Source organism: Lissotriton vulgaris, unplaced genomic scaffold, assembly GCF_964263255.1.
Source record: "Lissotriton vulgaris unplaced genomic scaffold, aLisVul1.2 SCAFFOLD_936, whole genome shotgun sequence".
Taxonomy (NCBI): domain Eukaryota; kingdom Metazoa; phylum Chordata; class Amphibia; order Caudata; family Salamandridae; genus Lissotriton; species Lissotriton vulgaris.
In genome coordinates, this window is record NW_028251257.1 from 608,046 (window position 1) to 624,575 (window position 16,530).

Here is a 16,530-nt window from a genome sequence, read left to right on the forward strand (position 1 = left end):
AAAAGTGGTGCCCTCTGAGATTACCTTAAGGCTTGCTGGGAACAGCAGTGAGTATTGTACTCCCCTTTGATGAAGGCAGTGTTTCACTTCCAATTAAGATGAATGATGGCGTTACACACCACAAGTTTAGTCAGGGAGCAGTATGATATGTTTATCTTACACCTGCAATGGTCCCACTTGTCAGGCAGCACGAACCACCACGTCTCTGGCCTTGAAGTGAAGGAGTTTCGCAGGCATCGGAAGAGGGGGAGGAGCCCAGAGGTGGGCGCCGTGCAGGCCCGGTGCGCCCTCTCAAGGGAATCAAAGGGCGTAAAGTCTGAGGATGCAGTGCATGTTTTGAACCAAGCCTCTAGGTAGGCAAGGGGTTTAGACCCCTCAAATCCCTCCGGCAGCCCCTGAGTACGAATATTGCTCCTCCAGGAGTGACCTTCCAAGTCGTCCACTCTAATCTTCAACTGTATTACACAATCTTGCAGATTACAGATTGCAGCCTGAGGATTCTTCATGAGTCGCTGTAAAGCAGAAAGGGTTTTCTCACCGTCCGTGACTCTATCCGCAAACTTGCGGTGGTCATCCCAGAGGAAGTTCAGGTCAGTGTCTAGTGTTCAAAATCTGTCCTCCATGGTGACCCTGGAGTATTCTGTTGCTGCCAACACTTTGTCCAATTTGTCAGAAGTGGAGAAGGTCTGCTCTCCCTCTTCCCCCCTTATAAGGCATTGTGGGCAATAGAGACCCTACACGTGGGGGGCCAACATCTGGGTTCTAACGGCTGAACACAATCTGCCCACAGTGCGGAGGGTCGACACAGCCCTGGCTGAGGAAGCCCATTTCTACTCAAACGTTTGCCACACCTCAGATCTCCTCTGTGTCAGCCACAATCAGGCCACGGAGAACAACTGCGGTCCCCGTCTCCTTGGAGTGACCACTCGTGCCGTGAAGGGCCCCTACTGGCAAGTCAACCAGGGCCCACTCTACGCAGCCCAGGCCCAACCTCACAAGAAGAGAAGAACACCAGGCGCGGGTAGGGGGACACAGGGCCCCGGTCCTCTGGTGGCACCCGCACCTCGATTATGGCACCGACCCAGGGGCTAGGTGTCATGGGAAGGCCACCACCAGTGGTACTGCAGGTGCCGCCACTCCGCAAGGTGCCCAGCATGGCAGAATCCGGGAAAGCATTGGGAAAGGCAGGGAGATGCAGGGTTCCAATCCCTCCAGGCAACAGCCCACCTGTCCCTCGACCAGGGTGCCGATTCAGGGGCCAAATGTCAGTAAGGGCTCTGGCTCAATGACTCAGAGGTCAAGGCCAGGGAGAAAACCAGGAGCAGGCCGCAGAAAGAAGGGCCCTAGTCCCCCACGGCTGTCCCTTTCCAGTGCCTCATTTATGGCACCATTTCATGGGCCAGGCAGTGGGCACAGACCTCCAGCCCCCTGCCCAGCTGTGCTGCTGCACTCCTCATTAGCTTGGCCCAGTGCACTGTGTCTCACAGTTGTGTTCCTGCAGGTCGGTATGCCGGTCATTACTGTTGCTGTTGTGGGCCCCACAGGCAGCGCTGAGGGCACGAGAAGCAGGCCCCAGATTCCACGGCACCATAGCCCCCTTCAGGACTTGCCTTGAAAGAGCCCCTCACATTGTGGGGTCTCCCCAAAGCCCACGGCAGTCAAGTACGCCCCGATTGAGGGTGGAAGCAGTTTGCTAAAAGGGATGAAATCTTGTCTAGAAAAGGCTTGAATGAGGGAAAATGTTTGTAACCCAAAACTCTATTGGTGCAGTTCCCCTGGTTAGTTTTCCTGATCACCTTTTCCCAAAGCAAGAGTTTCCGTTTTTTCTTTTAATGTAGACCTAGCAATGGTGGGCACAAACTCTGGTGTATCCCAGAGAGTGGCAAGGTTTAGTTTAGAGAGCAGTTCTTTAATGTCTCTAAGCCATGGGATCTTTCTAGAGTTATTAGGGCTCATAGGGTCTGTCAAAGAGGGTATGTAAGGTGCCAAATCTTCCTTTGACCACAATCTGTGCCAGTACAGCAAATGCCACATTTTACAAATCAAGGCGAAAGTTGAACAAAACTCTTACAAATGTATTTTCCACCAAAATAAGGCTTTATACTGTTTCTTGTGCCCAGACATATGCCACAAGAAGATTGAAAAAACGGCACTTATTCACTCAGGGTGTTTTCAAAAGTGCCATCAAGTTGCCTGTCATTGCAAAAAATGACATGTAATTAAGAAATCCTGTGTTAAAAAATTCCATTGCACATAGATCTAGTGTACTCTGCTATCTGTGTTTGGGTGAGATGAATGATTGATGACACAAATGTTAAGACATATGTTGGACATGATTGTTGGTATTTAAGTCTAATGGATAAGCATTGCATATGTACATCATTAAAGTAATGACATTGGACAAAGTCATGCGTTTTTTTGTAACTTTGTTGATCATTACTAAAGATAGGTTTTGTATTCGCCCTAGACGTATGTTATTGCAAGCCCTTTATTAAGAGAGAAAACTAGCTTTAAAGACTCGAGTTGCCAAGGGTTATTGTACATTCGCATCCAAGACAGGGGCCAGGTTTAGTTTAGAGAGAATATCCTGATGTGCCTAAGCCATGGGATATTTATAGAAATATTAGGGCACATAAGGTCTGTCAAAGAGGTTCTGTAAGGTGCCAATTCTTCCTTTGACCCAAATCTGTGCCAGCACAGCAAAGGCTGCATTTGACAAATCCAGGCAATTGGAAGTATGCCTACGTCTATTAGCTATGGGTAAGCAAGGGGTACTCTGGGGAAGGTTCAGGAAAGCTCTTACAAATGTATTTTCAATCAAAGAAAGGCTTTTAACTGTTTCTTGGCCCCCGAGCTCCACACCAGATAAAGCTGAACTCTTGGCTATATATTAATATAGGCATTTGGTAATAGCTATTAGAGAGAATATGGCCATTGATATTTTAGTGGATTACACACGTTATGTGCTGGGGCTTCAAAACAAACTTGAAATTGCTATGTTAGCATGTGCTATTTATTAAGTGGCAATATTTCTTTTTTTGTTGGAGTGGCTTCTTTGCAGGACATTGTACATTAGCCACACATTCAATGTGTTTTGGAGCTTGAAGGTATTATTGCATCCTTTGCATGTCAGAACTCCATTTCTTGCGAAGATATTTCGAGGCAACTAACTTATTGCCAGATCTTCAGACCTGATGACTTTTTGCATGGATATATCTCATCTGAGAACTGCTCAATGTGGTGTGCCAGCAACAATTTTATTTTGATTTAGAATACAGGAGATTACTGGTGAAATATTAAACAGTTTGCAATATTACCAACAGATTGGTGTGGTGACCCACTTAGCGCTATATTCTGAGACCTGAACGAGTGTGTAGCATGTACTAATGAGCAGACAGAAAATGCATCTTTGGTCAACAGTCAGGAAGCAGCATCTTTCTTAAGATGGAATTAAAAAGATTTAATGAGCTCAGCATTTAACAGAAGGGATTTTTTTAAAGAATTTCCAACAAAGGGTTGTCATCTTGAAATATTTTTGAAAAAACTTGTTCCAAAGTGCTTTGGAATTAATTCTGTAGAAGCTGCTTTTTGGTTGTCAAATCATTAATTTACCTTTCTTGTAAAGTGTCCTCAAAACAATGTCAAATCCACGAAAACATGTTTGTTGTACACGTTTGGGGTTTGACCGACATGTTCCATATGCACAATTTATCACTCTATTTTCTTCTATTGGCTCTAAGGATAGATCTCCCACCAGCTGCCTGTCCTTATGTTATAGTGCTAACAAATGTCCCAGAACTGAAAGCGAACCAATAGGAATCTACAGCGCAGCTAATTCACAAAGCTCAACATTAGCTCTTTAACTGTACTGGGGCTAATTTAAATTTTTATGAACATATTATTACGGTCAGGAGGGTTAACTGGGTAGGAAGGGCCACCAAAACCCATAAAGGGGAATGCATCAATATTAACTTTGACAAACATTACATGGTAGGCGATATACTAAGCATGTTACCAAGTACCCCAACCCTTTATTCTGAAATTTGTGCACTCCCGCTTGGCTTTTTTTACACACCGTCCACCTTATTTCAAATTCCACTCCACAAAGTAAATAATGGCCAATTGCCCTCATGTTCTCATAACCAATGTTTACCACAACCTTTACCTCTTCCTCTTAGCAATAGATTTACTTTACTGGAAGGCAAGGCCGATTGTGATTGACTCGATGAGCAGAGTTCAGTAGTTAATAATGTTGATGACACAGTATTATATAATGTGTCACCTGCAGTTTCTCTTCCTCTTGTAAACTCTCAACTAAATCTAAGTCCACAGACAGGTAGCTTAACCTTGCCTCAGAGCTCAATACTTTTAGAGTGTATCCCAGATTCTGTTGCAGTCATCTTTTGGAACATTACTGGTGTTGTGCCCAGGCCAGGGGCACTAAGAACCTGAGGCTACGGGGCAGAGGACAGGGGACACCGGACACCGCTTCCGGTTAGGGGAGGGGACAGGAAGGGACTAGGGACATTCTCGAGCTGGACCTCGGGGCAAGAGGTCAGGGATCATGTAAACTATTTGCTGAGCAAATAAAGAAGAATCACCACAACCATTGTGTCCTGTGTTTCCTGGGGGCTGTACAACACGACAACTGGCGTCGAAGGAACGTGCATCGAGTGCCCAGGATTGAAGAAATAAAGAAGAGCTGCCGTGCGTTGCGTCGAGGGACGAGCAACAACATCATCGAGACCAGGAGCCCACCCTGTCTCGTGTGCGCATGAGGAAACGGCGCGGGAGCCCACCCGACCGTCATTGATGAGGAGAAGAAGCGTCTGCAACAGTCCGGTAAGACGACTGGAAAGCGGAGTAAGCGCACGAACTGAGCAGATTGAAGCGCAAGATCTCGCGAGAAGAGCGGTGGCCATTTTGAAGTCAGGCAGCAAGGGTCAATAAGCGCGAAGGAAAATCAGGCGGCCATTTTGAAGTCAGGCAGCGCTCCGATTGGTCGCGGAGTCTCGCGAGACTACTGGCGGCCATTTTGAAGTCAGGCAAATAGATCAATAGGGAGAGAGAACAGCGCGGCGGCCATTTTGAAGTCAGGAAACGATCGAAAATGAGCAAAGAGTGCCGAAAAGAGCACCAAGGATGCAACAAAGCACAAGCAAAGACAAAAATAAGAAAATAAATAGTAGAAGAGTGCCAGAAAGAGCACAAAGGAAACAAAAGAAACCCAAGCAAAGACAAAAGCAATAAGAAATAATTAAAGAGTGCAACTAAACATGCAACATCATGTGTGTGTCGGAATACGAGAAAATGAAAGTAAAACCACCACTGAGACCGTCCCGAGTTGAAGTATTCACCTGGGGGTCCCGGACACCAGAACAAACATGGAAAATTTTACAGAGGAACTAACATACAAAGATCAAAAGACAAAAGAAGAAATTCACGTGCTGAAGGGTGACATTCCAGCACCATGCCTACTGAGCAACATCACGGCCCAGTTGATGGGTCTCCTTGAAATGACATACAACATGTCGGAGAAAAGAAGCATCCTGAAGGAATACCCCAAACTACTGCAAGGACTAGGGAAGTTAAAAGGACGGCAAATAACGCTACACATTGATGAAACAGTGAGGCCAATAGTCGGAACATCATCGGAGAGTGCCAATACACCTGCAGCCGCAAGTGGAGGAGGAACTTGAAGCACTACTCAAGCAAGACATAATAGAACCAGCAGAAGGACCAACGCCTTGGGTGTCACCAATAGTGGCAGTATCAAAGAAAGACACGTCAAAAATAAGAATATGTGTTGACATGAGATTTCCAAACAAATCAATTGAACGTGAGAGACACCCCGGACCTCATCTTGATGATATGATCAGCTACCTAACAGGCACAAGTCGTTTCTCTAAACTAGACTTATGTAAGGGATATCAGCAGTTAGAGCTCGATCCTCAGTCTCGATACATCCCAACGTTTTCCACACACCTAGGTCTCTTCAGATATAAACGTTTGAGCTTTGGAATATTGTCTGCTGCTGAGATATTTCAGGAAACAATACACCAGGTAATAAGCCAGTGAAAAATAGCTTAAATTACAGCAATGACATTTTGGTGTTTGGCAAGTCGAACGAGGAACACGACAAGGCATTGCAAGAGGTATGCTCTCACCTAGAGCAGGCGGGTCTGACACTGAATGAAGCAAAATGTGAACTGGAGCGGGACGAACTAGTCTTTTTTGGCCACATCTTCTCCAAGAAAGGAATTGATCGCAGCAAAGTGAAAACGTTGGAAAGAGCAAAACAACCAAGTGACGTGGCAGAAGTGAGGTCGTTCCTCGGCCTTGCCAGTTATTGTGCAAGATACATTCAAGACTTCGCCACTGTAAACGCACCTCTGAGAGAATTGACAAAACAGGGCCAGAGTTTCACATGGACTGAAGAATGCAGCAAAGCATTAGAAGAGATCAGACAAGCTGTGACAGCAGTAAATCACCTAGCGTATTTTGATCCGAAGCTGTGCACTGAACTGACAGTAGATGCCAGCCCAGTGGGATTAGGGGTGATACTGGTACAACACCAACCAGGAAAAGACTCCCCAAGAAGCGTAATAGCCTATGGGAGCAAAAGCCTATCGGACGTAGAAAAAGGATACTCCCAGCCGGAAAAAGAGAGCTTGGCGGTAGTATGGGCATGTGAACACTATCACATGTTCATCTACGGAAAACCTTTCACAATAATAACGGACCACCAAGCAGTGATAGCAATATACGGAAACCCAAATGCAAAAATACCACCCCGGATAGAGAGGTGGGGGATACGGCTAATGGACTACAATTTCAAAATAATACATAAGCCAGGGAAGGAACACAATCCGGCTGACTACGTATCAAGACAGCCCCTGCCACAAGCATCGCAAGCGACCACCATGGCAGAGGAATACTTAAATTTCGCACTCAAACACAACACACCAGCAACCATAACTATGGAAGAGCTACAACGAGAGACAAAACAAGACCTCACCATGCAAGCCATAATGAAAGTGACCAACCAACAAAGGTGGAGGCACATAAACAACAACAGCAGTTGGGAAGAAGGAGTGGTAAAAGAAGAACTGCTGGTGTTCAAAAAGATCAATGAAGAGCTCTCAGAAAGCGAGAATGGAGTAGTAATGAGAGGCACCCAAATAGTGATGCCCCGAACACTGAGGAGAAGGACGGTAGAACTAGCACACGAGTCACATCGAGGGATAGTAGCGACCAAGAAGATGCTACGAGAAAAAGTGTGGTTCCCGGGACTAGACAGCATGGTCGAAGAAACTGTGATGCATTGTCACATCTGCCAAATAACAGGCCCCCATCAAAGCCGGAGCCACTGCAAAAGTCCAATCTTCCAAAAACAGTGTGGACAGAGCTGGCGGCTGACTTTTATGGGCCTCTGGAGACAGGAAACTACCTGTTGGTAATCATAGATGAATTCTCCAGGTTCCCAATTGTAAGACAAGTAGCGTCAACCTCGACAACTGCAACGCTGCCAGTCCTGGATGACATATTCGCAGCATGGGGTTCACCACAGACACTAAAGACAGACAATGGCCCACCATTTTCTGGTGAGGAATTCAAAAGATTTATGGGATACCTTGGGATTCACCATCGAAGAATAACTCCCCTGTGGCCACAAGCAAATGGAATGGCCGAACGGTTCATGTGGACAATTAAAAAGGCAATACAGAGAGCTAAGCTAACGCAGATCTCAATTGGACAAGCACTATGCCAAGAACTCAGAGACTATCGAAACACTCCTCACAGCTCCACAGGAAGATGCCCCGCTGAACTGGTTTTAGGGCGATCCAGCGGAACAAGACTGCCACAAGTGAAAGAGGTGGAAAGCGTGGAGCAAAGAGACATAGCTACGAGAAGCAAAGAAGCGAAAAAGAAAATGAAGGTGTATACTGATCAGCGGAGGCACACTACAGACACAAAAATAAAATAAGGGGACACCGTGGTGGTACGGCAAAGACAATTGCGGAAATCAGATAGCGCATTCTCAAAAGACCCGTTGACGGTGACAGAAGTGAAAGGACCAATGATAACTGCGTCAGCAGGACAATATCACATCACCAGAAATAGCCCGACACATGGGTTAAAGGAGGACACACAAGAGGAGGAAGCATCAACAGACTTCAGAGAACAACGACCAAGAAGAGAGTGCAAAAAGCAAAAAGACTGATTGAGGAGATGTAAAGAGACGGAGGCCTGTGAAGACTTTTCTCACCATCTATCTCTATCTCTCTCACTCCTTCTTTTTCTCTCTCTTTCTCTCTCTCTCTCTCTCTCTCTCTCTCTCTCTTTCTCTCTCTGCCAGCATCCTGCGAAAATGTTTTGTTTGCAACAAAGGGGGAGATGTCGTGCCCAGGCCAGGGGCACTAGGACCCTGAGGCTACGGGGCAGAGGACAGGGGACACCGGACACTGCTTCCGGTTAGGGGAGGGGACAGGAAGGGACAAGGGACATTCTAGGGCTGGACCTCAGGGCAAGAGGTCAGGGATCTTGTAAGCTAAATGCTGAGCAAATAAAGAAGACTCACCACAACCATCGTGTCCTGTGTTTCCTGGGGGCTGTACAACACGACAGCTGGGTATAATCAAACAAAGACCAGCCCAGAGTGGCTGTCCTTGTGACATATTGTGCCTCTAGGAAACATGGGAGGCTGATTCGATCCACCTGAACGGGTATCCTTCATTTCATACGCCTGTCATACACTCACAAGCGGATGTATGATGTTACAACGCATACTTTTACCACGCATACCATTACAACGCATAGCGCTTAGAGGTGCTGGATAGTGGTAAGTATAATTTTATATTCCAACTCCAGTCCCCGTGGACACTAGGGAAGGTGTTGGATATAAAATTATACTTATTCCCTATCCTAGAGCGCCCCCCAGCGCAATGCGTTGTAATGGTGTGCGTGGTAATGCCTGCGTTGTAATGGTAGTGCGTGGTAAAAACTTCGTTGTAACAGTTGTATACCCTCACCAGCTGGTCGTGCAAAAGGTGGTCTACTGATATTAATTTCCAATACTCTCCCCTTAAAAGTGAAATTATTTTTAAATACATCTCCACGCTATCATATCATCCAATTAGAGTTTTATAGTGATAAATACTGGCTACTTAAACATTTTTACAATAACAATTTTGGTAGTAATCATGCAGTGATCTTGGGCATTCTGGGAAGAGATATGGCTGACCTAGAGAAAGCATGTAACAAACCCTGCGATTCTGATTTGGGGATTTCAATGCTCACACTTGCAATAAGATTAAAACTTCTGTGTGTGGATTAGTAGACGATGATGGGGATTTTGTTCCCCATTTTAGGAATAATGACGATGGTACTGGCTTAAATAGGCTACTAATTATGAATAATCTTGTATTTTTAAATACTTTTGAAATCTTAACTGGTCAGTTAAGCTTTACTTTTTTCTAGTCGCTCCCACTCCTCGACACTCGACTATGTCTTGGTCTGTGACTCTATAAGGAAGTTCTTTTCCCTATTGAAGATTAACTTTTACACTTTTAGCGATCATGCTGCAATCACATTTCTTATACACTCTCTACCAAACAGGGAATGTCCTGTTAAATCATATATCACACCGGTGATTGCAATGGAGAATGGAATCTTCCTGAAGTGGGAGAGAACTGATGTTGTGAAATTTCTGTGTAATATAGGGGCCGATTACGATGGTCATCGCAGCTACAAAAGGGACCGCCCGCCATAGTTCCAGCGGTCCCACCATACGAATTATGATGCGCCCGGAAGTGTGGCGGCGCTTCTGGTATATTTTACATTGCGGCAGGCGGTGCTGCAAGCAGCATCCACCGCAATGTAAAATATACATGTTGAGCTTTTACATGCACAATGTGACAGGCACTGCTCGGTGCCTGCCACATTGTACATGCAAACGCAGGCGGGTACCATAGATACCCCCCATGTGCACCCCCAACACCCTGGGGTCCCGCAACGGGCCCCCAACAGCAGGAACCACCAGCCTTTCCATGGCGTCAATGCACCCATGAAAAGGCTGATCACGGCCTGCATCGTAATATGGATGGTGGTGTCTACCAGACATCGCCACCATATTAAACCTGTTTTGCGCTGGTCGATGAGTCAACTGGCAGAAAAGCGGAGGACGGTCTTTCCGTCCGACGCGAACCCCCCAGCCCTCATAATATGGTTGGGTGTTTGCTGTCACGATGGAGGGCAGATCGCCCACGCCGGGCCGGCGCAGGCCATCCGCCCACCATCGTAATCGGCCTAATAGTCTCCAAACAAGCCTCAGAGATAATGACATGTCTAGATCCCAAATCTGATGATGGCATAATCACAGCATTTGAGCTAATCTTATTGGAAATTAAAAATAACTTAATACGTTTTGTACGTAACGGGCACAACAAGAAGCCTAAGTGGTTTGATGTGGAATGTGGAAAATCACTCAGGAATCTTCATATGGCCCTAAAGTCCAAACCTCGAGACTAAAGTTTAGTCAAGTATTTACGCCAGCTTTACAAGAATGCAAGGGTATTAAGGCTAAAAACCCTAAAAGAAGACTGGTGAGAAAGCCTGCAAAAGGCTGCTTTATTAATTAGCTCACAGATGTTTTGGTCGCTAATCAATGCACAATTTTAAAGGGACGAGCAAAGGATGACAACAGATACTCGTGTAGATCAGGATACATGGGTTACACACTTTGAGGGCCGATTTGGAACCACCGGGGAGGTAAACCCACAACTCCCCTCCCCAAGTATAGTTGACATAGGAAATAATGTCCTATTTACGCTGGAGGAAATAAAATACGCCCTCAACCAGTGTAAAAGAGCGAAGGCACCTGGACCCAACTGTGTCCCAATTGAACTTTTCCTAGATAACCAAGATCTCCGGGCCCCGTTATTAACAAATGTTTTTAATAAAATTAATGAAATAGGTGCTCCTTTCTCATGGAAGACAACTGTAATTGTGCCTATTCATAAAAAGGGGGACAGACCAATTCCGAAAAATTATAGGCCCATAACTCTTATAGATTCTACAGCTAAACTAATGGGCAAGCTAGTTTTGAAAAGACTTGAGGAATGGGCGCTGGAACAGAACATCATAGTTCCATGTCAATATGGTTTTAGAAAAGGAAGAGGTACAGTGGATCAGTGCTTGAATCTGAATTTAATAATAGCCAAATACATGGTAGCTAAGAATGGGCATGTATACCTTGCCTTCATGGATCTGTCGGCAGCCTTTGACTGCGTGTCACAGTCTAGGCTGTGGCAGATCATGGAGGCAATGGGGATTGATATACAGATTATTAATATAATCTGTGACCTGTACACTGGAGCCACTGCCTGTGTTCGCTTTGGCAAGGGAGGAGAATGTACTAGACACTTTAAAATCACTAGAGGTGTAAGGCAGGGGTCCATTCTTGCACCCTTTTTATTTGCACTTTACACAAATGGTGTAGAATCTGCTTTGTTGGGATCCACCCCAGATGTCCCCCACATTAATACAACACAAGTACCAATACTCCTCTACACGGACGACGCAGTGATTTTGGCACGTACTAGTAACTCGCTGTGCCGACCTGTAATGGAGTATACGAATTTCATGAATAATCTGGACATGAAAATTAATTACTCTAAGTTGTTTGTTCTTGTTGTAGGTCCAAACAGCGGAAATAGCCACAATTTCACATTGAAGGGAGGAAACTAGGTTTGTGGACTCTTTTAATTATTTAGACGTCATGTTTGACCGACACAATAATTGGTGAAGTATGGTTTCTACAGGGGTTTACAGATGGAAAAAAATATTGGGTCTCTCTTTAAATTTGCTAAAAGAATCGGCTCCAAAACTATTGAAGTGGTACAGAAGGTTTACGAAGCAAAAACTGTATCTGCTGCCACTTATGGGGAAGCTGTTTGGGGCATTACAGATTCTTCTAAATTGCAACGCAATGAAGATGCCTTTCTGACAAACTTGTCCTCCCTGCCTCAGTCATGCTCTAATTTTAACTGTCATACGGAGCTGAGAGTACATTATATTAGTGATAAAATCTCTATTGCACCCATTATGATGTGGCATTCAGTTTTGCGTAAGGAGACTCTCTCACTGACCAGGGACATCATAAGTGATGCTTTGAAGATAGATGGTGTGAATACTATCAGCTGGTTAAAATACATTGAATCCACTCTAAAGACAGTTGGGTTACATCACCTTTCTGTAGATCCAAGTACGTGTTGGTCTATTCCTAAGAAAGAGCTGAAAATTCACCTACTAATAACGTTCAGACAAGGAGGCAGGATTCTAACCTCAAGCTGTCGACAGTCAGAGCATATCACGATGTGCCAAGTATAATGTCGATTGATGTGAATTTCTGTTATTTATAGTTTGTTAAAAATGTACAACATAGATACATTTTAGTGAGATTCCATGTAAATGATATCCCCCTGATGTTGGGTCTTCCTCCTAATACTTATGTGCTGTCCGAACTGCCACCCTGCGCTTGTGGCATTCGATCCACTCAGAATGATCTACATTTTTTGTTCTTCAGTAAATTCTATGGTGAAGAAAGGAAAATATTTATTGTCTCCCTCATATGCAAAATTAATTTTAAACAGTGTTGTGTGGCTCTATATTACCTACAGTTATTTTCTGATCCCTTTACATGTTTTTCTTTGGCATAATTCCTCTTATCTGCATTGAAGAGGAGAAGACTAAATTGTCAATATGTCATTTATCGTGCAAATTAAGCCAATTGAATTGTGCAATAGCCATGTATATATTTATGAATTACCATCACTTGTATAATAGGAATGATGTTTTAACATGATTTTATTCTTTTAACAATTTTGTCATAATACATGTAATTTTAACTAATGGGCTTACAATAATAATGGAAATGTTTATATTTGTAGAATACTTTGTATGCCATCATTGTGTTGGCGAAATAAAGTTATGTCTTACTGACTGGCTCTAATGATAGCTCTGCTCCATTTTTGGAGGTGTTAGCCCCGCCTCCGTATGCTGACCTGTTGACCTGTTAACAGCGGCAGCCAGCATAGGTAAGCGGGGTGGAGCGGAGTGCGGCTGGGGGGGGGAGTCGACAGACGACAGAATATGTATTATTTATTTAATTAATTATATCTATTCTGTCGTCTGTCGACTTCCCCCACTCCCACCCTGCGCCCCACTGCACTTACCTGTGCCGGCAGCCGAAGCCTGTTAAGCTCCCAAAGTTCGGGTTTAGTTGCGACCCTGTATCGATCTGAGAGTACAACACACCTCCATAAGTTGTCTGCTTTGTTCACTGCACTAGTTGCCATATGGAACAATGTTGGTCATTGTGCTGAGGAATATTGACCTTCCTGTCATTTTGGCTGTCTTGCCTCTGGGCTTGTACGTGAGGCACTCTGTGGCATTAATGGTGTCCATGCACAGTGGAGCATGTGTTATAATGTTATAAAGCACACACTTCCCGAAGAAACTCTTGCTTGTCTATTCACCTAATATCACAGTACCTGAACAATTATTATAACACCATTCCAACGTCAAGTCTATTAATTTCAAAACCTTATGTTGGGTAGAAATCCAAGACGCCGCCATTAACGTCTGTCGGGTGTGTGCCTTATCCACACTAGTCCTCTATTTGGTTTCCCACTGCATTGGGGGCTTTATAGTTTTATATTTCATAGACAATCAGTTGCATGACACTTGCAGGTTTCAATGGCTCAAATTCTCATGCCCTGACCAAATGCATCATGGTCATTGTGGTAATTCATTGTAGAAAACATCTTCACTTCCTTCAAGTGCACCTTACAGAACATATTTGGCTCTGGACGGTCTCGTTAGAGGAGTGTGGATGTAACTGGATCGTAAATGTTGGGCCTGGGTACTGTTGACACTTTCTTTCACCCCAGAGGCAAACAACCTCTAGTAGGTCAGTAGAAGTCTTACAGGGGTAATCATTCATGCAAGACTTAAGTCATGATTTGGGCTGCCCACCGAAGAGCTGGGGCAGAGAACGTCACTTTAGGCTTGCTACTCAGTTCTAAAAGGCTGGAGGTTCCAAGTCACAAGAACAGGATAGATACATTGACAGGGTAGTAGCTACAAGGTACGTGGTGCCGAGGCCCACGGATGTAAGGTCCCACGAGACCTTATAGACTCTAGATAAACCTATGAAATCAATTACCCTTACTCTCTTGGGCAGGCACCTTTGGTGACCACTGCACAGGGACCCGGGGTTTCCCCCGCCCGGCCCTTTAGGCTTTTAGTGGTACCAGCCTGTCACAAATGTACTAATTTCCCCTGCACAGATCCGTAGATGCCACAAACCTGCATATTTTCCGGAGGTGGGGCCCGTGGCGTGGGGCCAGGAGGAGGCGCGGAGGCGGTGGTCGCCATCAGTACCACCGCCGTCAGCAAACCCACGAGCGAGGAGGCCTTCATCTCGATGAACACTGTCTCCAGTGGAGGGAGCGCGCGCAGCCCGACCGGACGAGGGGGTGAACGACGATTGAACCGGCGGGTCCGGTCCGGAGTTCAGATCCCACCTCCGACCGCCTCTCCGGAGGTGAACAGCACAGGGGTCCCTGCAAGGGGCATTGTGCATTGTGTAACTACCGAGGCGGGTTTGTTTTCCACAAAGCTCTGCCGCATGCTTCCAGGTATGGGTCGATAATAATTTTAACTCTTGCGTGCCACACAAAAAAGACGAATTGATAACCTTAACCTGCGCGTCACCAACCGAGTTGTTTTTGGATAGCGGATTAGGAACATACATCTCTATAGTGTACATCCCATAGGCTTCAGAAGCCTGAAAACCCGAGCCCGTCCTGCTGGGATTTGAACCGGTGACCTTAACTTCTACACAGAGCTGTTCATCAGACGCTGAACACATAGAGCTACCTTACTGTTGGCATAGCTCTCAACTGCCTGTTTTTGGAACTGCAAATTTGTTTCTCTTAATACTTATTAAAAATAACAACCATATTAGAGTCGGTACTAAAATAAAATAGTCTGGGCCCAGTTTGCTGGAACTGGATGCAATCACACCACAGCAGTTCTCTTACTAGGACCTCATACTTAGATTTCAATCCACAGGAAGTCAAATGTGGCCTTTTGTCTTTACCAAGGGTATCTACTAGAACACTGTCAAACATCGGTGGTGCAACTACAGATGTGTGTCTGTTAATATTTATGCAAAATAACAACCATATAAGAGTCGTACTAAAAAAATTACCTGGGCTCAGTTTGCTGGAATTGGAGGCCATCACACCGCAGTCGTTCTCTTACCAGGACCTCATACTTAGATTTCACAGCCGGTCAAGTGTGGCCATTTCGTCTTTACAAAGGGTATCTGCTGTTTTTAGGTTGAGCCTGCGGCAGCCTGCATGCACTGCTCGCTCTGTGAGACTGCTGTAGTAGAGTATGGGAGAGAAGCTGTGCTCACTCCTCCCATATTTTTCATTGGCTTGTGTCATTGTTTTTCATAAATGCTGCCTTCTGATTTGTTAATAGGCTTGGTAGTCCCTCCTTAGTAAGGCCTTGTCTTCATTTGTACCCTCCCATGGCCACTTACTCTTTTTCTGCAGTTGTTACACGGGACCTGTTATTCAGTCTGTAAGCACTATTTACTTTATTGAGTTTCTCTTAATGCAGGCCGGACATGCGCTGCTTCAGCTGAAACCGCTTGTGTTTTTTAAGCAGGGCGGCCGCCCCGTAAAATGGGTGCCTGCCTTCAATCATTTCAACCGGGCATTATCTTTTGACTGTTTCAAACCCCCCTCCACCCCCAAGTAAAATGGATTTAGAAATGATTAGCAAATTAAGTCATGTGAATTTCAGGTAAACATAATCCTGTGCTAATGGGCTGAAGCTGACAACAGCACATCTGTGTTACAAGTCATCTGCATTAAAGCCACCTGATGGGTTGTTTTAAAAAGCCTGCTTTATTACCAACAACACAACCACCAATACTACCATCACCATTATCACCACCACCATCAATACCACCACCGTCAACACCACTTCCACCAATACCACCACCACCAATACCACCACCACCAATACAATCAACACTGCCAACACCAATACCACCACCACTGCCATTACCACCACCACTACCACCAATACAACCACCACCAATAATACCAACACCAACACCACCAATATCTCCAACAATGACCCTACCAACACCACCAATACCCCTACCACAACCACCACCACCACCACCAATACTACCACCAATACCACTGTCAGGCTCAGTCCTCTTGCATCTTCGGGATTGTGCTGAAGATAAATGGGTTCCACCTCCTGACGTCCCCGGTGTCTGGTATATAAATACAGAGCACCAGGATAGTCAAGCGAGGGAGGGAAAGGAAGGGGACAGCGGGAGGGAGATCTATAACAACAATAATAAATGCACTCAATACACAGAATACCAGGATGAGTATGAGTCATGTAAATACACTTCCTTTACCTCAAATAACAATT

The 16,530-nt window shown here is 45.2% G+C and overlaps 1 protein-coding gene across 9 annotated transcripts in view; it reads right to left on the reverse strand.

The window, feature by feature from the left end:
- Window positions 1–14,645, reverse strand: part of LOC147662964 (uncharacterized) — a 299,084-nt gene extending 284,439 nt beyond the window's left edge. The window contains exon 1 of one of the 9 annotated variants that reach the window (XM_086950752.1): window positions 14,371–14,645. In XM_086950752.1, the coding sequence (XP_086806878.1) occupies window positions 14,371–14,484 (114 nt within the window). In that variant the 5' untranslated portion in view covers window positions 14,485–14,645. The remainder of the gene's footprint in view (window positions 1–14,370) is intronic. The other 8 variants (XM_086950753.1, XM_086950751.1, XM_086950754.1 and 5 more) reach the window with 8 other exon arrangements.
- Between the last annotated feature and the right edge of the window lie 1,885 nt (window positions 14,646–16,530).